This window comes from Mirounga angustirostris, unplaced genomic scaffold (assembly GCF_029215605.1).
Source record: "Mirounga angustirostris isolate CCGP_5_RB_7025 unplaced genomic scaffold, mMirAng1.0.hap1 SCAF_2, whole genome shotgun sequence".
NCBI classification, from domain to species: Eukaryota; Metazoa; Chordata; class Mammalia; order Carnivora; family Phocidae; genus Mirounga; species Mirounga angustirostris.
The window spans coordinates 153824164-153850450 of record NW_026991710.1 but is presented as its reverse complement, the minus strand read 5'-3'; the positions used below and the strand labels follow the sequence as shown (position 1 = coordinate 153850450).

The window sequence follows — 26287 nt, the reverse complement described above, 5'->3', positions numbered from 1 at the left end:
AAGTGTAAATGGGTGGTTCTTGGCAACCTTAGAAAGTTATGAAGGTATATATTCTCGAGAATTTGGTGGCGAGATGGAAAAAAATGTCCCCACTTCTACATTTCATGTCAGAGTAAAGACATTTGGTAAAATAATATTTCATAGAGATGATAAGGCTTTTCCAAAAAGGATTTCCTAGCAGGCTTAGGATAGGAAGAGGGATCGGGAAGCCACTTGACAATCCATTATGCTCTGAAATAGGTAAAGAAGCAACTTTTGTCCCATGATCCTTCTGCAACTCAAAATGTTGTCTCTTTCCCCTGAAGATCTGAAAGCCCCAAACAACTGTTCCTTCTGCCACGAGGCTGGGCAGCTGGAGCAAGAGATCAGAAAACTGCAGGAGGAGCTGGAGGGAATTCAGAAGATGCTTCTGGCCCAGGAGGTGCAGCTGGACCAGACCTCTCAGACCCACGAGCTGCTCTCCACCACCAGCAGTCAGATCTCCCAGGAGATGGGCAGTTGTTCATTCTCCATCCACCAGGTCAACCAGTCTCTGGGGCTCTTTCTTGCCCAGGTGAGAGGCTGGCAGGCCACCACGGCTGGCCTGGACCTCTCTCTGAAGGACCTCACCCAGGATTGCTATGATGTCAAGGCTACAGTCCACCAGATCAACTTCACCGTGGGGCAGACTTCGGAGTGGATCCACGGGATCCGGCGGAAGACTGACGAGGAGACCCTGACCCTCCAGAAGATTGTCACCGACTGGCAAAACTACACCCGACTCTTCAGCAGCCTGCGCACCACCTCAGCCAAGACCGGAGAAGCAGTCAAGAACATCCAGGCCACCCTGGGGGTCTCCTCCCAGCGCATCAGCCAGAATGCCGAGAGCATGCACGACTTGGTGCTGCAGGTCATGGGCCTGCAGCTGCAGCTGGATAATATCTCGTCCTTCCTGGACGACCACGAAGAGAACATGCATGATCTGCAATACCACACCCGCTATGCCCAGAACCGCACGGTGGAGAGGTTCGAGACGCTAGAAGGACGCATGACTTCGCATGAGATCGAGATCGGCACCATCTTCACCAACATCAATGCCACCGACAACCACGTGCACAGCATGCTGAAGTACCTGGACGATGTGCGGCTCTCCTGCACGCTGGGCTTCCACACCCACGCTGAGGAGCTCTACTACCTGAACAAGTCCGTCTCCCTCATGCTGGGCACCACAGACCTGCTCTGGGAGCACTTCAGCCTGCTCAGTGCGCGGCTGGACTTCAACGTCCGAAACCTCTCCATGATCGTGGAGGAGATGAAGGCTGTGGACACGCAGCATGGAGAAATCCTTCGCAACGTCACCATCCTAAGAGGTAAGAGCCAGACTTGGGCCACACCTGCTATGGAGCTCTCAGAGGGCTGTGGTGATCTTGCCTGACACAGAAGTACCTGGTTTCAGGCAAAAGTCTTGGTAGGCTCATGCAATCCTGTAGCAAATGCCTAGGGCAACTGGAAGCTTTAAAACACAGTTGCTCCCCGTTATCTGTGGTTTCAATTTTCTCCTAATGAGGTATCCCCAGAAGGTCAATAGTAGCCTAATGCTATGTCACAATGGCTGTGTCCTTCACCTCACTTCATCTCATCACTTAGGCATTTTATCATCTTAGGTCATCACAAGAAGGGCAAATGCAGTACCATAGATATTTTGAGATAGAGAGAGACAACATTCACGAAATGCCTAATTTATGCATTAAACTTTATCATAGGTAAGTATATATAGGAAAAAGCAGGCTATATAGGGGGGTCTTGGAACATATCCATCACAGATAAGGGAGGTCTACTGTACCTACAAACCTCTTTTGTAAAGGTGCTATGACTCCTAACTTTGCCTGCCATACAAAACTGGATTTTCGTACGTGGATGTGTTTGATTGGTCCACACAGAGAAATAGAGAGACCTCGTCTTGGAAACTCTGTTTTCTCATTTTCTCCCTTCCACCCCATCATTGGGGTGCTCAGCCACCTGCCCCTTGGGATGTTCATTACTCTGATGCTCTCTTTTCCTCTCATCTCACCCCTGCATTAGTCAGGGTTCTCCAGAAAAACAGACCCACTAAGAGAGAGAGAGAGAGAGATTATTTTAAAAATTGGCTCATGTAATTAGGGAGGCTGGCAAGTCCAAAATCTGCTCAACTGATGTTCCAGTTTGAGTCGGAAGGCCAGATGTTGCTGTAGAACAGGAGGAGATGATGGGGAGTTTGAAGGCCATCAGGCAGGAGAATTCTCTTTTACTTATGAGAGGGTCAGTCTTTGGTTCTATTCAGGCCTTTAACTGATTAGATGAGGCCCACCACATTGAGGAGAACAATCTGCTTTACTCAGTAACAGTTTAAAAGTTAGTCTCATCTATAAACACTCCTACAGACACATCCAGAATGTTTGGCCAAATGTCTGGCCACTCTGTGGTCCAGTCAAGTTGACACATAAAATTAACCACCACAAGTCAACTTGGCACCCATACACATCTCCTTAAATAATACTTAATCCCCAAATGGAGATACGAACAAGGTTACAATTCTGCCTAATGCTCATGATGCGAGTATCCTGTGTACAATCAAAACCACACTAACCCCTTCCCCAGAAGAGAAGGTAAAATCCTTGAGGGATATTTACTTTTCCCTTTGATATCTCATAATTTATATACTATGACATAAAGTTAACAATACTGTGATATAAAGTCAATATATTTTATATTTTATGTTACATGATAAGGGGATAAGAGAGGGAAGAAAGCAAAAATACTATATATATAGATATTTATATATTTATAACACAACAAGGAGGAAATACTCTTGACAAGGAGTACATGGTCATAGCTGATATCTATAACTTCCTCCTTCCTCTACCCATCTGTATTTTCTTTTCCCTCGGCAAGCACCTCAGCTGGTTGTTATTCTTTACCTGGTAGGGTGATCCAAACCTTCATTCCCAATCTAGGGTCCTTCCTAGATTGGACTGGGCCATTATAGTTTTCCACTGAATTTATTTCAGGGCATGGTAGCACCGAGAGACACTCTTCAGGATCTTCTGAATTCCAGACATGCTCTCCCTTACCTCCATTTTAGAGTAGTGGATCAGTTTCTTCTTGGTAGTCAGGATCAGTCACCTCAGTCAGCACAATAACTTCTTTGCCTATTAATTCAGAGCCATGAGAAGCCCAAAGTGACTAGGCAGCAGTCTTAACTTCCAGTTCAATGGAGTCATTGTTTTATCTCCTGGCAGAAACATTCCTTCCTTTGGAACAAAGATCTCTAAGCCAGCAGAGCCTAAGGTTGTGGGAATAAGAAGCAAACATTTTGCTAGTGGGTCACTAGGGGTGATAGTGGGTGGTGTCTTTCCCATCTCCACCCCTTGATCGCAGTTCCAGTGAATCCTGGCTATCAGAGGAACAGCACCATAGATACTGGACGCTGATTCAGACCACATACAGCCCTGCAAGATATGGCCCCCTAGCTAGCACTGGAACTGGGTCTTCAAAGGCCATTTCAATCTTCTGTCAAGCCAGCTGTGTCAAGTTGGTGGGGACCATGGCAACACCAGGGAATTCCCTGATCATGGGCCCATTGTTGAACTTTATTTGCTGTGAAGTGATTTCCTTGATCAGAAGCAATGCTACACTGGAATACCATGGAATACCACGATGGTGGATAATGCATTCTGTATGGTATTTTTTGGCACAAGCACTTCATGCAGGGAAGGCAAATGCATATCCAGAGTAAGTTTCTATTCCAGCAGGAACAAAACATTGCCCCTTCCATGATGGATGTGGTCCAGTGTAATTAACCTGCCACCAGGTAGCTGGCTGATCACCCTGTGGAATGGTGCCATATTGGGGATTTGGTGGTAGTCTCTGCAGTTGAAGATTAGGCACTTGGCAGTAGCCATAGCCAGGTTGGCCTTGGTGACTGGAAGTCCATGTCGCTGACCCCATGCACAAAATCCATCCCTGTCATCGTGGCCACTTTGTTCATGAGCCCATTGGGCGGTGACAGGGGTGACAGAAGACTGACTGGTATCCCACAGAATAGGTCATGCAATATCCACTTGACTATTAGAATCCTCCTCTGTTGAGCTCACCCTTTGGAGAACATTCACAGAGGACACAAATGGCTTCACGTTTTTTTTGCCCCTACAGAGAGGACTCTCCACATACCTCTTCCCCAAATTTTCTTGTGACCAGTTTTCCAACTGTATTTCTTCTAAGTCCCTGACCATCCAGCCAAACCATTGGCCACAGCCCATGAAGCAGGTTATAATCACACATCTGATAATTTCTTCTTCCAAGCAAGCATGACGACCAGGTACACTGCCAGAAGTTCTGCCCATTGGGAAGGTGTTCGGTCACCACTGTCCTTCAGGGAAGTCCCTTCCAGTTGTAATGTAGCAGCTGTCCACTTTCAAGTGATGCCTGCCTATCATGCAGAACCAATTGTAAACTAGGTCAGAATCTTCTCTTCCTCTGTCAGCTGGTCATAGGGAAGTCCCCGTAATACCATAGGTGCAGGCTGGGAGAGGAGGTAGTATAGTAGGAGTGGGGACCATGGGTATTTGGGCCACTTTATCCTGGAACTTACTTGTGCATTCAGGGCCTACTCAGGCCTGATTACATATATACCACTTCCATTGGATTATGGAATGTGGCTCTGTATGCCCAGCTTTATAACTTGGTGGGTCAGAAAGTACCCAGTTCAAGATGGGCAGCTCAGGTCTCATGGTAACTAGATGGTCCTTGGCTAGCATCTAGTCTCTACTCAAGCCCTATAATAGCCCAAGAGCTGTTTCTCAAAAGGAGAGTAGTGATCCACAGAGGATGGCATGGCTTTGCTTCAAAATCCTAAGGGTCCATAGTGCAGTTCACTTACAGGGATCTGTCAAAGGCCCTAAACAGCATCCCTATCTGCCACCACCACTTTAAGCACCATTGGGTCTGCTGGATCATAGGGCCCAAGTGGCAAAGCAGCTTAACCAGCAGTCCAGACCTGTTTCAGAGCCTTCTCTTGTCCTGGGTCCCACTCAAAACCAGCATGCTTTCAGATCATTCAGTAAATGGGCTGGAATAACACACCCAAGTGAGGAATGTGTATGTTGTCCCCAAAATCCAAAGAGGCCCACGAGGTGTGCCTCTTTTTTAATTGTAGGAGGGGCCAAATGGAAAAGGTTATTCTTCACCTTAGAAGGGATATCTCAACATGCCCACATCACTGGACCACTAAAAATTTCACTGAGGTAAAAGGCCCTTGAATTTTTTTTTTTTTTTAATTTATTAGAGAGAGAGAGAGAGAGAGCATGAGTGGAGAGAGGGAGAAGGGGGCTCCCTGCTCAGCAGGGAGCCCGATGCGGGGCTCGATCCCAGGAACCTGAGATCATGACCTGAGCTGAAGGCAGACGCTTAACCAACTGAGCCACCCAGATGCCCCAAAGACCCTTGAATTTTTGTCGTATTTATGTCCCCTGCTCTGACACATAAATGTCTCACAAAGCAGCTACTACTTGCTCGCTAGGTTCAATCAGTGTAATATCATCAATGTAGTGCAAAGGAGAACAAGTTCCCTAGGAACTGAAGTATGACATAGAGCTGGAGCATTGGCCTTTTCCACCATAATACCCCTTACTCCATAGATCAGGGAATCAATGTGAGATTCTGCCAGCTTCTCAGTATGTCTGTTCCAGTTATGCATTCCAGAACTCGGAAAACAACCACAGGGTGGATTCAGGGACCCACTGGGCCTCCTGTGAGATGGGCCTCAGTTAAAACCCCATTGATCACCTGACCTCCATAAGCCCCTACTCTGACTGGAGGCCACAGTGGTGTTTGGGTCTCCTGGAATCAGTGTCCGCTCAGAGCCAGCAGTCCCCCAAAGGGATGATTATTTCCTTTTCCCCAGTGTACAGTTATCCTGGTAAAAAGCTGTAAGTCCCATTGGGGAAGGCTGGGAAAATTAACAGTATAAATATTTGGTGTGTACTGGGGTCCTTCCTCAAGGGTACCCAGCTTCCCTTTCATTTAAGTCATTCTGGGTTTGTAAACTGGCTCAAGTCTGAGGAGAAGCCATGACTGTTTTTATAATTTGGATTAGACTTTTGTTCACTTGACCTGGAACTTCTCTGCTTATTCAGAACAAGTAAGAATTTAGTAGGCTTCCTATCTATTTCACTTCTAGGCACACTATGACCAACTAGCCAACGCCATGGGTCTGTGCACGTCAGTCTATCCCCATCACTGCGTTGACTCTGCTATTATGGTATCCATGCTCTCCTTGCCTTAAGCAGTTGAGTGCCACCATTAGGTATCTGCCATCCCAGGATCCATTTACTCTCATTGTGGTTAGGTTTCCCAGTTCAGTGACTGCAGCTCTCCCTGCAAGTTCTGGCTTACAAAGAATGATCACAGAGCTCTTCAAGGATTCTAAGACTCTCCTCATAGATTTATTTTTCACAGTCGTGGTGAAAGGCATGTCTTCTGGACCTTCCCAGGGAAGGTGAGTGGGTCTCGGATGACAAACCCATTCCAACATCCCACCTTCCCTGTCTTTGAATCCCTTTCTTTACATGAAATCAAGGCAGATCCAGCATTTCTCTCTCACTCACTGTGGGTCACCTTTTGGCCCATGCTTCAGCCAACCAACCAAACACACTGTTAGACCCTTTCTAACTCCTCAAGATGCAACATTACATAGAAAATCTCTGCTTAGTCAGCCCCTATCAATAAATTCTGCCTGATCCAACATTATGTTTCTTCCACCATTATCCCACCCCTCTAGTATCCATTTCCACAAATACTCCCCAGATTTCTATCTGCATGAATTAGAAAACTCAAGTAGTTCTTTTGGAGTATAGCACACCACCTCATGGGTCATACTTTGTACCTCACCTTTAGGGTCCTGCTGAAAACTGAGTCTAGTTATAGGTCTAGAAGCAAAGAGGGGTGGTGGAGGTGCGTCCTCAGGAGCATCAGCATTGTCTTGCTTGGCAGTGGGGGAGGCCACTGCCCTCTCCTCAGGCAGTGCAGGCTTCAGACAGGGGTTGAGAGGTCATTTTTTAAAAAAAGATTTATTTATTATTTTAGAGAAAGAGAGAGTGCAGTGGGGAGAGGCAGAGGGAGAGGGAGAATCTCAAGCAGACTCCATCTGAGTATGGAGCCCAATGCGGGGCTCAGTCCCACAACCCTGAGATCATGACCTGAGCTAAAATCAAGAGTCAGATGCTTAACTGACTGAGCCACCCGCGTGCTCTGAGAAGTCACTTTTACTGGGGGTAGAGAAACTGTTTCCACTGTCAAAGATGACTCATCATAATTTAGGGGTCCAGTATGCCCAGATCCATCAGGGTCTTCCCAAACATCCCCATTCCAATTTTCAGGATCCCATTCCTTCCCAGTCAATGCCTTTACTTTAACAGCAGACATCCTGGGAAGCTGGGAATTCAATCCGTATTGCAATTCAGCCAGTCACAGGATGAGGTATGTTAGATTTTCAACAATCTCATCCCCATATCTACAGGGGATAAGGGCAGACATAGAAGCTTGCAGGTCATTTATGTGACACTTGAGCTGGAAATTTGAATCCTAAGCTCAACCTTTTCTCTCCCCACTTTGTCCAGTAACATCAGGAGCAACCAATCCTCATTATATTCATTATTTTGACAAAAAGTATTCGAAAGTATCATACACATGGTCACCCAGATCCTTGCCTCTCATAAGTGGTTGATGAGGAGTCTCCACTACTTTTCATATCTCTATTATCACATCATACCTTGGACTATTAGGCTATCTTTACTACTTAGACATAAGGTCATTAGCATCTTTAAAACTTAGAGAGTCAGTTCCAGAAACCCCAGATCAATTTAGAAAACTCATCTTTAAAATTCTGTTCCTTTAGAATCACTCTTGGTCCCCAAGTCTGTATTAGTCAGGGTTCTCCAGAGAAACAGAACCAACCAACAGGATATATATATCCTGTGTCCATTAGGATCTCTGAAAAGAGAGATTGATTTACTATAAGGAATTGAAGGAGTTAGCTCACATGGTATAGAAGCCAGGAAAGCCCAAGATCTTCAGGGTGAGTCAGCAAGCAGGAGACCTGGGAGAGCCAATGGTTTAATTACAATCTGAGTCCAAAAGTCTGAGACCCAGGAGAGCTGATGGTGTAGCTGCAGTCTGAAGGCTGGCAGGCTCAAGACCCAGGAAGAGCCAATGTTCCAGTTCAAATCCAAAGGCAAGAAAGAGCTGATGTCCCAGTTTGAAGCAGTCAGGCAGGAGGAGTTCCTTCTTAGCCTTTTTGTTCTAGTAAGGCCTTCAACTGATTGAATGAGGCCCACCCACATTGTGGATTTACTCAGTCTACTGATTCAAATATTAATCTCATCCAAAAGCACCCTCACAGGCATACCTGGAATAACATTTGACCAAATATCTGGGCACCCCATGGCCCAGTCAAGTTGACTCATGAAATTAACTATCAGACCTGAGAAAGAAGGAGGAGTAAGTCAAGCATAACAGGGTCAGCATGGATGAGCAGAAGAGTTCCAGGTGGAGGGAGTGACACATACAAAGACCCTGGGGAAAGCGTATGGCATACACATTACCTCCTTTCATTCCCAGGATCCTTGAAACCCAAAAAGCCTGCAGTGAAGAACTGGGTACCACATGAGGTCTAGCCAAACTCGCACAGCTATCAAGGAATGGACACAGGATTCAAATTCAAGGCAGTTCAGATCCAAAGTTGCAAGCTGCCTCGAATGGCCTTCTCCAAAGTCACATAAAACCTTGTCCCTCTAAAAGCACCCGAGCAAATGCAATGTGCTCCTCGGTGATAGTGCAGGATGTTCAGCGGCATTGCTGTCTACTCCCCATCAATTTCCCCAGCCAGGGGCTGGCCTCCTCTTCCCCTCGGGGTACCTCCATCCCCAGCTTACCCCTAGATTCCATATCGGAGGTGGGTTCCCTGGACCACTCCTTCAGTTCACTTGAAATGCTCTATGGCTTCTGCTTATGAGAACTTCATTGTGAAATAAACACCGTATTCATCTGCTCAGGTTGCTGTTGCAAAGTACCACAGACTAGGAGGCTTAAAGAACAGAAATGTACTGTCTCACAACTCTGGAGGCCAGAAGTCTGAGATCGCGGTGTCGGCAGGATTGGTTCCTCCCAAGGGCCGTGAGGCTCTGTTCCAGGCCTTGAATTGGATGTGGCCGGCTTCTCCTTGGGTCTTGTCATTTTCTCTCTGTGCGGGTCTGTCTCTGTATCCAGTTTCCCCTTTTCATAAAGACACCAGTCATACTGGATTTGGCGTTACCTAATGGCCACATTTAAAATTCATTCTGTGAGGATTCTGTCTCCAAGGAAGGTCATATTCCAAGGTACTGGGTGTTAGGACTTCAGAATATGAATTTTGAGGGGACACAACTCAATTCCAAACAGATACTATTACTTTTTCATTCTACTCTTTCACAGCAGTATTCCCAACAGTTTTTCTCTTGGAAAGTAGTCCAAAAGCTCCTAATCGGGATTCTTTTATGCTAGGAATCTGGATGGCTATACCCAGGTTCTCTGGACCCTTCCCGAGGAAGCCTGTGTCTTTGTGGAAAGAATGTTCAACCTGAAAATATAACCAGTCTTGGCTCTAGAATAATAGAATTAGTTAGCCACTGAGATCTGGCAGTTCCAGAATTTATGGTTTACATTTGGGGGGCCAGACATCTGGGCCTGATAAGCTGGGGAGCTCCAAGGAGAAAGGAGGGAGGGCCCCACGATCCCAAACAGGGATCTCTGTTCTCTCTGCAGAGCACAGACTTGGAACCAACCTCTCTGATTCTCTATTTTGCTTTAACCTAGTCTCAAACCTGTATTGCCTTTATTTTACATCAGTGAACATTTCTACTGCCACTAGGGTTAATTTTTTATTTAATCTAAATTGGTGGTGTTGGGTGGGGGTAGGTCTTGTTTGCCTGTTGTCACATTTTTGCAGCAAATCTAGGTACTGAGTGTTTCTTGGGTCACTGAAACCTTCCCTCAGTATTTCGTCTAGCATACGTATCTCTAGGATACATCCTCTAGGATGCATTTTTCCAGCAAAGGCATTACTAGATAGTTCTTATAGTTCATTCTCTGGTAATTTTGTATTTTTGTTGCACTGAACCCAAGAACAAGTGAAATATAAAGCTTTCCCAATGACAAAGCCCCTTCACACGCTTTGTTTCATTTTGGCTTCACAACCACCTTTGTATAGTAGACAAGGCAACACCAAGGAGTTGGTGTCTCTATTTTACAGAAAGGTGAGCTGAGACTGGGGAAGGCTAAGGCATTAACTCAAGGTCACACTATGATTTTAAGTGCTGACCCCTTTCCGTGGCTCTGAGATGCATGTGTCCAGTGTCCAGCCTGAAGAGGAGACACTGAGAGCATGAGCTTGCAGGCACCAGAAACAACTTTCCACTCAGGTCCTGCCTAGGTGTAGGGGTGCGGGGCAGAGAGTGAAGAAGGGAAAGATGATACTCAGAGCGCTGGAGGGGAACCTCACTCTAAGTACCACCCAACAGGAGTCATGGGCATTTATACTTGCTCTTGTGGTACTAATGACAGAGTTGTCATCAAAGGACCTCATCTTAGCTGGTGAGCAAGGTGGACATTTGTTTCAGCCGTGCCCGACTCTTGGTTCAACCCCTGCACGTCTGTCTCCATTCCTCTTGTTGCTAAAGCAGCCCAGGTAAAAGCTTTCTCATCAGAGAGAAGATTTCAGGCACCAAATGTACATCCTTCCCTACAAGCACTTGTTTCTCATTCTTTCCTGCACGGACAGGGGCCGCCAGCCTCACGTGCTGGAGCTGGCCATGAGGTCTCCCCCTGCCTGGAGCTGAGCCGCTCTTTAGAACACCGGGGGTGGGACAGCAGGGACCATGGCCAGTGTAGAAGGTGCCGAGTGCTGACTGAAGGGCTGGACTCTTAAACGACACGGGAGGGAAGTCTGACTTCTAATTTGCTCTGAGTCTGTAGACAGAATCACTTAATCTTCCTAAGCCTCTGTTTTTTGTTTTTGTTCTTCATCTGTAAGTGAAAGGATAAGACCAGCTGATCCTTGAGACCTCTTCTAGCTCCACTGGCTCAACAGAAAGCCTGTGATGCTTCCACAGTCTTTGTGCCTCCCATAGGATTGTTCTCACTTCCTACTCTGTAGGATGATTTCTGTGTCTGTGATAGACAGTGTCTGGGCTAAGACTGTTACTTGGGAACTGGAGACAGGAAACCATCACTGCTTATGAGCCAGGTGACCTTGGATAAGGCTCTTGGAAACTTTCAATTCAGTTTCCCTCATCCACAACTAAGAACATTAATACCTGCCTTACATATATCCCATGAGTATCATTGTCAACAACGGGTATGAACAAGTTTTTGTGAGTTATAAAATGGTGTCCTAATTTCAGGGATGATTCCAAATCTAATTTGCCTGGTGATGGGCTCCTTGTCTCACTCACCAAAAACCCAGCAGAGTGCCTGCCCTTGGAAGGCACTCAGAAAACATTTGCTCAGTGAATGCATAATGAAAGCATAAACAAGGCTAGAAGCTGAGGGTGGGCAAGGAAGGTGACACTTGGCCTATTTCTTCAAGAGAGAGAGAGAGTGTGTGCTCGAGTGGGGAGGGGCAGAGGGAGAGAGAGAATCTTAAGCAGGCTCCATGCCCAGCGAAGAGCCCAACTCGGGGCTCAGTGTCACCACCCAGAGATCACGACCTGAGCTGAAATCAAGAGTCGGACACCTAACCGACTGAGCCACCCAGGCGGCCCAACACTTGGCCTGTTTCTGTCACACTCGTACTCACAATGCATGGTCCTGGAGGACTGTTTACTAGGGCCCTACCACCTTGTCGGTCTTGAACTCCAATTATTGTCTCCCCAGCACTGCTGAATGAAGCTGACTGTTCCGTTCGACCTCTCTGCCCTGTGGTCCTTACAGCAAATGTACTCACAGCCTCGCATCCTCCTGAATCTTGGCAGCCCTGAACCCGAGCTCCAGGGAAGCTGCTGAAAGCCTTGCTCAACTTCTCAGTCTGACAGCTGCAGCCTTCTGTGCGGCTTCTTGGCTGCTTGGCCCGCACTAATCACTAGTTGACAAATGCCTTGAGAAGAAAGGTGGCAAAGAAAGCCAGGCTTTAAGTGGTCTCCCTTCTCCCTGTGATTTTGGCCTTTGGTCTCTCTCCCAAGCCATCAGAAGGGTGTCTTGCTACTTGATCTGCTGATTCGGATTGTTCTGCGTGGGAAGTTTGGTCTGCTGCAGTCTAGTGTGCCACAGAATACAAGTGCATTGTCATTTTTCCCGTGTTCCTTGGGTAACAGCTGCCTGTACCGACAGTCCCTGACCCAGGCCAACATATTCAGTGAATAGAGGGAAGCCTGAGGTGCAAGGAGGGACAGACACTTACCCAGCTATCTGATTTGTTAATACCAGAGCTGGGGCCCAAACCCGGGTCCCCCAAAGGCCAGGCCAGTGTGCCTTCCGTGGAACCAGTCTTCCGAGAGGCACCCCTTCTGTTTCTACTTCTTTCTATCCTTGTAAGCTGGCCTGCTGCTTTGGACCATGAGAAGGACTGTGGGCCCCTCCTGCCCACACGCTACCCCACCCATGGATGGGCCGTGTTGGGTGCTGACAGACTGGGTGCTTCTGCACACACACACACACACACACACACACACACACACCCCTCCGGGTTCCCAGTGCGGACCAGGAGCAGACCACCTACTTGTCCCAGACATGCAGTCAGTTGTGGCTCTACCCTAATGGGCCGGGATGGCCTAATTATAGTCTCTGGCTTCCTGAGTAATTATGGGCCTCCCCAGAACTCCAGGGTGCCCCGTGCCTCTCCCCCAACTCTGCACCTCCGCCTCTGCCGCTCAGTTTCCTCCTTTGCCTTAAATGTTCCCCCGCTGCCCAGAGCAGGATCCAGCCCGCCCCTCCTTTGCCCTTAGCCCTACTGATACCAGGATTGGATTATGGGCTGCGTCAGGGGCACCCTGTCCTGCAGAGTGCCTCGGTCAGCCTCTGTCCACATTCCTGGCTCCTAAGCTAACCACGAAACTACGCTTGTTTATTTCCTCCTAAGCTAGACCCAGGTCCCGCCGGCCCTCCCCTCTGACTGCATGATTCACAGCCGGCCCAGGAGGGACCAGTTGAAGCTTGGCTCACCTTCGGGTTCCCCTTCCCTGCTCCGTGTGGACCGTCCCTCTCCTCTGGGCAGCACTAGGCAGGAGGCCCGGGCAGGGGGAGGCCGGGAGGGGCTGGGGAAAGGGCCAGGAGCCCCAGCCACAGCGTGATGAGGACCAGAGGCAGCAGGGTCGGGGGAAGGAGCATGGGTTTCAGAGCTGCAGGCCTGGCTTTGAGTCCTGTCTACCCCGTTGGGCAAGCCGCCAGCCCCCGCACCCCCCGCTCCTCATCTGTAGAATGGGACAGCAAGCTCCGTGTGCGGCGCCGACACAGGAGAGACTCGGTAGACACATGTTCGCTGCTCTCATTGTCCTTCCCTTCTCCAAGAGAAGGCAGGTCACAGAGAAGTTAGAGAGTGAGCCGGGGGCTGGGTGTCGCAGGCACACCGACACGGGACAGGTTCCATCCACTGGTCCCCGATGTGGGCAGCGAGGGAGGCCTGGTAAGTAGCCCCAGACGCGGCCACCCCGACTGATGTTTTCAAGGGGACTGTCTAGGACGCCCTTCTGTGTCCTCAGAGATGGGGTCAGTGGGGGCAGCCACGACTGAGGGTGTGGAGAAGGGAGGTGGCTCTTTTCCCTGAAGTCCTCCTTCCCCCTCAGGCTGGGGGCTGCCACCTCCTGGGGCAACGAGGTGGGCACACACCTTCTCCCCGGGCATGTGGGCGCCCAGCCTTCCCCATCCAAGGAAGCCGCCAGGAACTCCCCCAGGAAGAGGAGGCTTGCAGGGCTGGGGGGATGGGCAGAAGAGGGGGCCTTTACCCTCTGCCTTCTCTCCCTCACTACCGGTGTAGAGACCCTGAGAAGTCCTGGCAGCCAGCTGCTGTGTCCCTTGAGCAAGAGAGGAGCGGGTACCTGATGAAGACAGTGGCGAGGGAAGGATGGGGTCCCGGGGAGAGAGTGAGGGGGCTCCTGCCGGACCGGGAGGCTGCTCAGAGCAGGGCACCCTCGTCGAGAGGAGACTTCTCGTGCTTTTCCTGAGTCTCTGCTGGAAACGGGGACTGTGGACCCCTCCATCCAGGGAACAAGGATGGAAGGCACAGCCGTGGTTGTAAGGAGAGAGGGTGAAGAACCAGGGAGCTGTGTTCCTGGAGCAGGCAGAGGCTGAGCCCAGGGAAACAGGCCAGGGAGCAGGGACAGAGGCAGGAGGAGGGGTGATGGCGGAGCTACAGGGGCCCTTCGGAGCTGTTAACTGTGACTCTCAATTTGATAGACGAGAGCCGAGCTCCAGAGTGGGCGGGAAGGCGCCCAGCGTCGCTCCAGGGCCCTCTGAGTCCCATCTGCCCACCCAGCCTCCAGAGGCCTCTCCACCTCTGATGGCTCTGCTGGCCCAGGTGCCGAGGCCAGAGCTGGGGTGAAGACCGACTGGTGCCATGACTTTGCCAGCTCCTAGCATGTCCTGCCAGGCTGTGGGGGGGGGGGGGTCCCTGTGTGGGGACAGGGCCCCTCCCTGTCCCAGGTTGTTTGGGCTGCCTCGCTGCAGGCTGCAGGGCGGGTGAGGGGCTGGGGGAGGCCCTCTGCAGACTGAAGAGCAGGTCCTGCCTCCTGGCTGCTCCCAGGCCAGGTCCCCTCCAGAGCCCTCCAGCCCCACCCCTGCCCCCTCCAGCCCCACCCCTGCCCCCGCCAGCCCGGTGACGGAATCCCCGCCTGTGCAGTTGGCCGGCCACGTGAGCCAAGCCCACACAGGGCCACATCCCCCCTGTGGGGGAAGTGGGCATGGGCAGGCGGGGGCAGGGAATGGCTGGAAGGTTTTTATTGGCCCTCGTGGGGCTGACTCTGTCTGGGCTCCAGTTTCCAGTTTAGATCCCAATTTAGATCTTAAAGAGGATGGTGTCACTGACACTCTGTTCCACAGAAACATTCTGGGAAGCAGACACGCAGGGAGCAGCGGGGGTGGGGAGCATGGGGGATGGGTGGGTAGTGAGGGTGGGCAGCGGGTAGCATCCACCAGGATTCACAGCAGTTGCTTTCTCATTAGCTGGGGAGGAGGCCTTGGCATCGCAGACCTGGGTCACGGCCATTGGCAGGGCTCCCAGCTCCCAGCTGCAGGATCCCTCCACCCCAAGAGGCCCACCTGGGTTCTGGTTTCCACTCAGGGGCCCCTGAGGATACTGCTTCACCTCTCTGGGCTTTCGCTGCCTCCTCTGTGAAATGCAGGAACTGGACTGGCTCCCACCTCGCTCAAAAATGCTGGAAGTGTTTTGCAAGAGGAATGATGTAGCAGCAGAATTCTCAGGGAGAGCTGAGTCCGGGCATGAGAATTCATTCCCCAGGCCAGCCCTGGGGCCCACTGCTCCCACCAACCTTACCCAGCATCCTTTGCGACACCACTGAAGAAAGCCAGGTCTTTGCTGGGCATCCTCACGAAGCCAGAGGGTCCTCTTTCCTCCATGCTCTGGGCAATGAGAGATGCCTTGGACAGAGTGATGGCCACACTCTGCTTTGTGTCCTCAGGGTTGGTACAACTCTGGGAGGTGGTGACTTTCAGACCCACATGGTCAGAAGGATATTATGGTTATCTGACCCCTGGCTTGGGAGCTAACCTGGGCTCTTTAAGGACAGACCACATCTTTATCTGGGCATCTCCCCCAGGTGCTAGGCCAGAGCCGGGTGGGAGCAGGGGGCCACATCTGTGGGGGAGTTCTCTGCCATGTGCCAGGCGTCATGCCCAGGGCGGGGGATGTGAGCCGCGACCCTCACTCTCTTCCTGGGGTTCCACAGTCTAGCGGGGTCTACCAGATAGGCACCAAGGGTTTGCTTTCGCTGTACTGTGACTTTTTTTTCTACGCGTCACCTGCACGATTCAGCAAGTAGTAGCCTCAGGAGCTCAGAGAATAGGCTGGGATAGTCAGGGTGGGCCTCCTGGAAGAGCTGTCCTTTCTCTGGGCTGTTGTGCCCATGCACTCATCCTGGGAGGGGTCTGCCTCTCGTGCCTCACTTTTTTGGTTTTCTGCCCCATGTCACCTGACTCCATCTCTATCTAGTCCCCTAACAGTCATGCGCAGAGTCTAAGGTGTGATGTCCGTGGCGCGGGGAGTTATCAAAGACCACAAGACGGTATAGAAGGCCAAGCTGGCCTCCAGACCTGGACAGTCTTGGCCATTTCCCAGAGCTGTCCAGCTCTCTCAGTTCCCAAGCTGAGCCCTGAAGTCGGAACAATGAATTCTCTCCATGCACCAGGACTCAAGCACACTTACACGCCTTGTCTCCGAATCCCTGCTAGTCTGCAGGTGAGGCTTCTCATCCCCACTGCACAGGTGGTCTGGCTGACCTAGAGAAGTCACGGAATCAGCCCGAGCTCTGTCAGTTGGCAGACCTGGCCTTGGTGTCTGGCTAACCCTCGGGCTCGTCCCTGTGGCCTGGGCACCACACCTGCTTCATGGGAAAGCCTCAGGAGACCTGCCCCTCGTGCACTGACTTCTCCCCTCTTTTCTCTGACCCTAGGTGCCCCCGGCCCTCCAGGACCAAGAGGACTCAAAGGAGACATGGGCACGAAGGGGCCCGTTGGCAGCAGAGGACCAAAAGGAGACCCTGGTAGCTTCGGCCCCCCGGGACCCCAGGGGCCTCAGGGGCAGCCTGGAGACAGAGGACCTGTGGGAGAAAGGGGGCCGGTTGGCCTTCGAGGTTTCCCAGGCCTCAAAGGCTCAAAGGGAAGCTTTGGAAGTGGAGGCCCAAGAGGACAGCCAGGCCCCAAGGGGGATGTGGGGCCCCCAGGGCCAGAGGGGCCCCCAGGGTCTCCAGGACCCTCAGGGCCTCAAGGAAAACCAGGGATTGCTGGGAAGACAGGGTCCCCGGGCCAGCGGGGGCCCATGGGGCTTAAGGGTGAACCAGGGATCCAGGGGCCCCCTGGAGTCCCAGGGCCCCCAGGCCCACCAGGAAGCCAGAGGCGCTGCTAAGGGCCCCAGTCCCAGACACTGCTACACAGGATGGCAGGAAGGGCCTCAGGGCAGAGCGAGCCCCCCAGAAAGCCACACCTACAGACGGTTGTGGTCCTTTGATCCCAAAGGGGCCTCCCCCCGGCCTGTCCCTGCACCTCCGGGCTCCCCAGTACTGACTGTACCATAGAAAGCAGCCCCTCACACACACATGTACACGCACACAACGTTTCTCTGCTGCCCAGTGGGGCCAACCAGGCTTCCCTGGCTGGGCAGGAGGAGAGGGCAGGGGGAGATGCCCCCTCTCCTGTGACTGAGCCTGCCAGGGAGGTGGCTACCTTGGGAGGAAGGTCTTGAATCTATTTCTGAATTCCCGACCAACTCAGCTTTCCAGCATCTTCAGAACCAACCTGGCCAGCAGTTCCCTGTGGCTCCCAGTGCTTGAGAAGACCCAGGAAAACCTTTGCAGGGGATGTGGTTCAAACTCTAGGGACAAGGGGGATTTGGCGACCAAAACATTCTCCTCCTAACCTTGGGAATGGAGTCCCGGGAGCTGCCCCTGCCTCATCCGGGCCAGAGGGACTCCACCTGTGCCGCCGTCCCCAGGCTCTGCGCACCGTGCTCCCATGAGTTCAGCAATTTTTTCATGTCTCCAGAAAATTCCTCACTTCATCCTTGCCTCCTTCTCCCAGGAGCATCCTAGAAGAAATCCAAGGAGGAGTCTCATCTGCATGGGAAGGCTATCTAGGCCCTGGAACATTCTCCCAGAGTGGTGCCCAGCAGCTGGGACGCTGGAGGAAGGGGGGGTGGGGGGACAGAAGCAAGTGTGAAGAGGCCGGGGTCGGCGGGCTGTCTGCGGAGTTGGCTCCCTTGCTCTGCACCAGGCCAGCCTGCTCCCCTCCTGGGACGGGCCCCTCTGTGGCGGCTGATGGAGGCCAAGCCGGGTAACAACAGCTCTCCCCTCCTGCACCCAGCTCTCCTGCCCACAGGTGCCCGCTCACCTCACCCTACCATGACTCAGAATGGCCCGAGGCCTCTCTGCATGGGCAGCAAGACTGGACGTGAGGACAGAGGGCCTGAATGTGCACAAGAGGCTTACTTTGACATCACCCCTGACCACCTCCAGCTTCCTGCGCACACGGGCACAAAGGAGCCCTGGGAAGCTCCCCTGGCAAGGTGAAGGCAGCCCACAGGCTAAACTGGTTGTGGAGCTGCCCTCCTTGGTGTTCAACAGATTCCGACCACTCCTGGGCCGGGGCATGGAGCTGTCTCCTCCCCGGCCCGACTCAGACACCAGCCCCTTTCAGCCTTCCAAAAGCCTCCATGCCACCTCCCTTCTCGTAATAGGCGTGCAACTGGTTTGCACTCCCGCCCGCCCCCACTGCCGTGTAATCCTGTCTACATATGATATCACGCGACGTAGTATTACTGACTCAGTAAAGAGCTCTTTCCAGGAGGGAGGTGTCTTCTGGTCCTTTCGGCCCAAGCAGGGTCATAATGCCTCACCTGCCCTCGAAGGGAAACCAGTGGACGAGGGGTCCCCTAGATACTCACTGTGGAGTTTGGGTCTCACCCCCTTCCCCTCCATCTAGAAACACTGAGCTCTGCCAGGAATTCATGGTGGTCCTGTTGGGGCCAGGGACCAAGAGCACGTGGGGGAATTACCCACAACGAGCAGGAACCCAGTGAGAAACAAGGTGAGCTGGACATCTGAGTGATACCTTCCCAAGGCTTCCCTCTGCCGCCTCTAAGACCGGCAGATAAAAGAGAAAAGGAGGAAGAGGCCAGGCTAGACCTTCCCCCCGAGGGCCTGGCTCTCCAGAATCCACAGGAAACAGAGCACAGCTGGGTCCCCCGTGAATCAGCCAGGCTGATGGACCAGGCTAATGTCTTAGTCCATTTGGGCCGCTCTCACAGAACACCACAGCCTGCTGACTTATAAACAGCAGACATTTCTTTCTCGAGGTTCTGGAGGCCAAAATCCATGCTCAAGGTGCTGGCAGATTTTAGGGTCTGGTGAGGCCTTGCTTGTTGGCTCACAGCTGGCCATATTCTCACCCTGCCCTCACATGGCAGGAAGGGGGAGGAAGCTCTCTGGGGTCCCTTTTATAAAGGCACTAATCCCATTCATGAGGGCTGCACCCTCAAGACCTAAACACCTTCCAAAAGTTCCACGTCCTAATACCATCCCACTGGGGGTTAGGGTTTCAACATATAAATTTGGGGGAGACACAAATATTCAGTATGGTAGCATAGTGTATTCAATTGCTGGTAAAACATGGCCTAGGGTAAGTCCTATGCCCTGTTTTGCTTTTGTATTTTGTACTTTTGTATTTTCGTATTTTCACCAGAGAAACAAAACCAATAGACTATACAGTAGTCCCCCATTATCTGTGAAGGATATGTTCCAAGACCCCCAGTGGATGCCTGAAACCACAGATAGTACTAAACCCTATATATATTATGCTTTTTTCCCCAAATATACATACCTATGATAAAGTTTAATTTATAAATTAGGCACAGTTAAGAGGTTAACAACAATAATAATAAATAGAACAATTATAACAATATACTGTAATAAAAGTTCTGTGAATGTGGTCTCTTTTTCTTTCCTCTCAAAATATCTTATTGTACTGTACTCACCCTTCTTGTAGGGATGTGAGATGATAAAATGCCCATGTGATAGGATGAAGTGAGGTGACGGACGTAGGCGTTAGGACCTACGTGTTGGGCTACTATTGACCTTCTGCCTGTGGGTCAGAAGGAGGATCATCAGCTTCCGGACTGTGGTTGACAGTGGTAACTATAAACTTGGAAAGCAAAATTCCAGATAAGGGCAGACTACTGTATACATATGTGTGTGTGTGTGTATATATTGGGGTGGGGGGGGCAGAGGGAGATACAGAGACTGAGAAGTCCCATGATCTTCTGTCTGCAGGCTGAAGATCCAGGAGCATCAATGGTGTAGTTCTAGTCTGAGTCCAAAGACCAGGGAACCAGGAGAGTCCGCAGTGTAAATTCCAGCCCAAGGCAGGAGAAGACCCATGTCCTAGCTCACACAGCCAGGCAGAGATAGAATTCTCCCTTTCTTCACCTTTTTGTTCTACTCTCTCACCCTCTGCAGATGGGATGATTGATACCTACCCACTTTATCGAAGCTGATCTTTACTCAATCTACCCATTCAATTGCGAATCTCTTCTGGAAACATCCTCACAGACACATCTAAAAATAATGTTTAGCACAGAGGCTTTGTGCTGTGGGGGTCACCTCTAGGAGGGGAAGGTGGAACAGAGTGAACGATAGGTCTCCACCTCAAGCCGCACATGAAGCAGGCCAAGGGTTCTGAGAAGAAGGGGGCCCTGGGGACAAGAGTGACAGGTGAGGCTGAGTAGGCCAGGGAAGGCATCACCCAGGCCGTGGCAGAGTTGGTGGGCCTTGAAGGAGGCAGTGGGGACCATCCAGTGGTGTCATTTTACAGCCTGGGTCCCCAAGAACACCTCCAGGAAATTCCAGACAATCACCGTCCAGAGTGGGGTTGATGGCATGTCTGGCAGGGGTCATGCTCCCCAGCATGAGCCAGGGGTCCTGGGAGCTGGGGGAGCCCAAGCCCAAGGGCAAGCTAATGTCCTGGAGTCAAAGTCTGGAAAAGTTAGATCTGCGATCCATTCCAAGGGATGAGTTGGGATCCAGAATGAGAGACAAGGCTCCAAGGATCAAAAACCGAGCGATTCGAGAGCATAGAAGTAAACACATAAGAAAAACTCATGTGTCCTGGACAACTGTCACCAGCCTCTCTGGCCGTGTGGTTTGGAGGGGGCTACACAGGGAAGGGGTCATGTGGTAAAATTAGAGACACGAGAGCAAGATTGACTCTGAGCAAAGCTGGCCATTAAGTCTGTGGTTGGCAATAAAGGAATAAGAGAATCATAATGACATTAATAGTAACAGACCCCAGGGGAGGATTTACTATGCAACAGAAGACCATTCTAAAGACCTTACATATAACACATCTAATCCTCACTACAATTTAGAATGTAGCTATTATGTCCACATGTACTATTATTATTCCCACTTTACACATGGGAAAACTGAGGTTTGGAGAGATTAACTTCCCAAAGTCACACAGATAATGAGTTTTTAGATGTACCTCTATTGAAACTCAGCCTTGGGCGAGTTACCCTCTCTGAGCTTCTGTTCCCTTCCTGTAAAATGGGGGTTATAATTGTACCTACCTCCTGAGGTCATTGAGGGGATTAAGTAAGAGGATACTGTAAAAAAAAAAAAATTTGGAAAATCTAATTGGATTCATTAAATGATTCATGAATCAGGCAGCACCCCATCTGGCAAATAGAGGGGCACTCGGAGGAATTGTACAAAATGGAGAGTTTTTATGGGGGGGCAAAAAATTATAAGCAAAAGGAAAGAAAGGATTATTGCTGGCAAAATCACCTTCCCATGGTGGGAAGAGCAGGGGGTTTTATGATGCAGATTACCTCATCTTCCTTTGGGGAAGGGAGAAGACCCATGTCCACAGATAATCTCATTGGCGCTTATCAGAAAATTCCTGACTGACAGGTTTGAGACCTACATTTCTGGGGGAGATTGAAACTGCAGTTAGGTTAGGTATGAAGCCCAGGTTTGATGACCTGGCCTGGCCCAAGAACCTCCATTTGGGGCCCATGGTTTTCTTTTTAACAATGCACTTGGCCAGTTGCCTGGTACATTAATCAGCTCGGGCTGCCATAACAAAGTACCACAGGCTGGGTGGCTCAACCAATACAAATGAATTTTCTCAGGGTTCTGGAGGCTAGGAAGTCCAAGGGCAAGATGCCAGATCTTCCTGACTTGTGTCATCTGGTTCCAGGGTCGGGGGTGGGGAGAGAAGTGTCTGAGAGGAGAGAAAAGGAGTGAGAGAGAGACACTTTTCCTTTTCTTATAAGGCCACGGTCCTGACAGATTAGGGCCCCACCTTATGATCTCATTTAACCCCAGTTACCTCCTAGTATCCTATCTCCAGATACAGTTGCATTGGGGGTTAGGGCTTCAGCATGTGGATTTTGTGTAGACACAATCCAGTCCGTAGAATACATGGCGGTGGTGATTATGCTACTAGCCATTGTCACGAGGGTCATTATACAGATCCAGAGCTTCCTGAATAGCAGTGGCACTCACCACTGTCCTCTGCAGATGACCAGCCAGAACTCCAGCCCCTGCAACTCCCACTCCCACATTCTCCGCATTGTTAGATCCAAGAGTGATCTGGTGCATCACCAGGCTCAGCCTCTCTACTTTCCAAGACAGAAAGCAAAGACTGCTAGAGGTGAGGAGTTTGTCACCATCTGGGACTAGAACTCAGGCCTCTCGGGTCTTGGTCCCTGCAACTTCTCACATCTCTGGTTGTGCTGCAACTCTACTTCTTGGGCCCTTTTGCTGTTGGTCACAACCATTGAGCACCTTCTGATGCACATTCCCCAGAAAGTACCCCCTAGTCCCTTTCTCTCATCAAATGGCCCCTACTACTAATGTGACCCTTCATAGTATCCAGACCATTTTAGGTGCTGCTGGGAAGCCCAAGAGCTGGCCGCAGTTAAGGGGGGGGGGGGGCAGTGGGGGGGCTGGAACCATCAAGCGTGTAGCAAACACTCTGAATCAGTACACTGTTCTGTGCACACTGTGTGAGATGGATCCACCCACTTCATAGTGGGATGATTGGGTGGACTCCATGATGGAGTTCCTTCACGGACATGGAACTGGAGCAGGTCATACTTCTGCCCCCCTGGGCTCTCCATTCATGGTGAGACTGCAGACTGACAAAGCCCCTCTCTGACTTTTGGTTTCTCTGCTAGGAAACAAAGAGAGTGGTCCAGTCTTGACATTTCATCAGGGAGTCACCTGGTATATCCTGGATTCCTCTATCTTGCAATTCTAACCAAGTGTTCCTCCTCCTGCCCTGCTTAGTTGCCTTCCTGGAACTTGCCAGGGCTAAGGCATTAAAGTCTGAACCCAGACGGAGAGGTGACAGCCTGTGAGATCTCAGTCACCGGATTAGAAGCATGGCCTTTGCCATCAGGTTGTTTTAATCCCCACCAGATTTGCAAAGCCTTGAAGGAACTTCTGGGCTTCCTTCTAAGGAGAGCAAAGGGGCTTCCTGGAAGCCACAGGACTGGGATATGTCTAAAACCCCCCAGGCCTGCCCACCATTCCTCAGCGAGGGCCGCCGCCTCACGGCCCCTCCAGCTGGGGTAGGACATGGCCTAAGCAGAGCCTCCAGAACTTCCCCTGGCTCCTCTTCCCTGGCCAGGGCTGAGCTGGCTATGTGTGCTTGCCAGCCTTGGACACACCTGTCAAAACAGAGCTACAGGAGAGGCGAGCAGGGAACTGACAAACATGGTTTGACCATGCTGTGCTTTCCAGCAGGGCTGGGCTGGGCTGGGCTGGGCTGGGGAGGGACTAGAGGGACACACAGGCAGGCTGCGCAGCGTGCAGCCTCCCAGGGGATGGCTTGACCTGCAGAAGCACAGGTTGTTTGTTTTCCTTGCCATCACCTGTCCAGTCCCTCTGTTTTCCTTTGAACACTTCCAAAGTGCAAGGCTCTGTGTTTGATGTGGTAGGAGATGCACAAAGATTAGGGCAGTGTTCTTAGCAGGGACAATTACCCAGGAGGCCATCGAAATGCAGACTGCCAGCCTCCACCACTGCTCCAGAAGCACAGATGGGGTGGCATCAAAGGAGGAGCGTTGGGGAGCAATCCCCAGGGAATTCTGATGCCCCAAATAAAATTTGAGAACCACATGTGTAAGAGATATAGAAAGTGAACTATGTTTTTTTTTTTAATTTATGTATAACATCTCATCCAAGTCTCACAAACTAGAAGTATTTGATTTTATACATCAGAAAACAAGGCACAGAAAAGTCAAATAATTCACTTTAGGCATGTAGACGTTATGTGGCTTTGAACCCAGCATTTACGGAAGCCAGCTATAGTGAGATACTTCTTACAGAATGATAGGATCGGGAATTTAGTTGGGCCTGTTCTTTGCAGCTGAGAAAGCTGAGATCCACAGAAACAAACTTGTTCAAGGACCCAGAGCAAGCTATTGACAAAGCTGTAATAAGGCCCCAGATCTCAGGACTGCCAGGCCTCTCTGTCTCAGCTGCCTTGTCACTAAACACATCTGGGGATTAGGAAGAGCAGTGCAGGAGTTAGAGACAGGAGCAGGCTTTCTGCTGTGAAAGCTGGAGGCTTTGCAAAGGAAGCCAGGTGCCTACCCTCAGCCAGGCCACCAACCTCCCTATGGCCTTCTCCCTAAGCCCAAGGTCTCCAAAATGGGCACCCAACTAAATCCTCGGGGGTGAGGAACAAACTATTAAATATTAAAATGTCTACTAATTATGTTTCATCTATTCTAAGTCACAGTTTATTTCCATGAAATCAGGTCTGACATGAAGTCAGCCAGGAAGTTTGGAATGACCAAGAATATGATCTGAAAATGAATTTATATTCACTATCTTTATTAATAAACAGTGCCCTAAGTGCAATTATGCCTTGAGACATTAGCCAATAATAAAACATAAAAAATAATTTACAAATAAATATATTTACATATATTGGGAAATTTTTAAAAATTCAAAATTTTTTTTCACTAAAGGGGGTGTGATAAAAATATTTGAAACCAACTGTCCTAAGTCAGCTCTGTTGCTTCTGACATTCTCCCTTGTGATAAAGCAGAGCTCTTGACTTAGAAAGAAGGAATCTCCACGTGATGATTTTGGATTTGTAGTCTGATGGTTCCTTCTTCTTCTGAACTTCAAGAACTTCTAAATGCCCTAGACAAGCTGGATTCCTAAGTTTACAACTTGAAATTTGCTTGCTCCCCATCATCCATCGTTGTCCTTATTTTAGCTTCATAGAACTCCCTTCTTCCATACGTGGAAACATTTAAAAAATGTAATAGGTAGTATGGAGATCCCACTGAAGTTGTTCACTCATTCAACAAATAGTTCTTGAGCTGCAAGTAGCTGTCACATACTGTACTTGGTAAATAAAAAAAAAAAAAAAAAAAAAAGAGGTGAGCTCCAGATTCATTTCAGTTTCCTGCCCAGGAACACTTTCCAAAGCATCTCACAGAGAGGTGGTGCCCAAAGAGAGAGTAGTGGTCTCACTAGCTGGAAGTAGTAGAGGTCAGACTTTGGGGCTGCCAAGGCAGTTGGAATTGGGTACGAGACAGGGTACTGGGCAGGAAGAAGCTGGGCACAGAGTTTCCTTGAATGTGTAGGGCAAAAATCCCAGGGTTTGTGAGCTGACTGTGAACTGATTTTAGACACACAGTAACAAAGCCTTTCTCAATGATTGATGGAATAAGTAAACAGGAAAGCAATAAGGATATAGAAAATTTGAACAATACTATCAACTAATTTGAGCTAATGATAAGACAAGAACACTGCACCCAACAACAGTGAATATTTGTTCTTTTCAAAGGCAGATAAAACATTTACCAAGACAGAGCATACTGTAGGCCATAAAACAAGTATCAACAAACTCAAAAGAATTGAAACCGCCCAGAGTATATCCTCTGACCACATGGGATTAAATTAGAAACGAACACAGAAAGATAGCTAAGTCTCCAAATAAATGGAAACTAAACAATACACTTTTAATTGCCCAGGAGTCAAAGAAAAATATTGCGAGAGAAATTAGAAAATATTTTGAACTTCATAAAAATGAAAACATAACATAACAGAATTCATGTGACATAACTAAAGCAGTGCTTGGAGGGAAATCTGTAACATTAAATACTTATATTAGAAAAGAAGAAAGCTTTTGGGGTGCCTAGGTGGCTCAGTCGGTTAAGTGTTCAACTCTTGACCTCAGCTTAGGTCTTGATCTCAGGGTCATGAGTTCAAGCCCTGTGTTGGGCTCCACGCTGAGCATGGAGCCTACTTAAAAAAAAAGAAAGAAAGAAAAAAAGAAAAGAAAAGAAAAGAAGAAAGTTCTCAATTCAGTGACCTAAACTTTGACCTTAAGAAACTAGGAAAAGAAAAGAAAATTAAGTAAACAGAAGAAAAGAGATAATAAAGATAAAAAATAAAAGAAAAAATACAGAGAAAAGTTCATAAAACAAAAAAACTGGTTCTTTGAGAAGATCAAGAAATGAATAAGCCTCTAATCATACGGATCAGAAATA

General features: G+C 49.7%; 1 protein-coding gene across 5 annotated transcripts in view; it reads left to right on the top strand.

The window, feature by feature from the left end:
• SCARA3 (scavenger receptor class A member 3) overlaps window positions 1-26287 on the top strand; it is a 70390-nt gene that overhangs the window by 26996 nt on the left and 17107 nt on the right. For 3 of the 5 annotated variants that reach the window (XM_045880058.3, XM_054508667.2, XM_064585347.1), the window contains 2 exons: window positions 306-1349; window positions 16671-19698. In XM_045880058.3, the coding sequence (XP_045736014.2) occupies window positions 306-1349; window positions 16671-17122 (1496 nt within the window). In that variant the 3' untranslated portion in view covers window positions 17123-19698. Of the gene's footprint in view, window positions 1-305; window positions 1350-11925; window positions 12619-16670; window positions 19699-26287 lie in introns of those variants that run through there. The other 2 variants (XM_045880062.3, XM_054508668.2) reach the window with 2 other exon arrangements.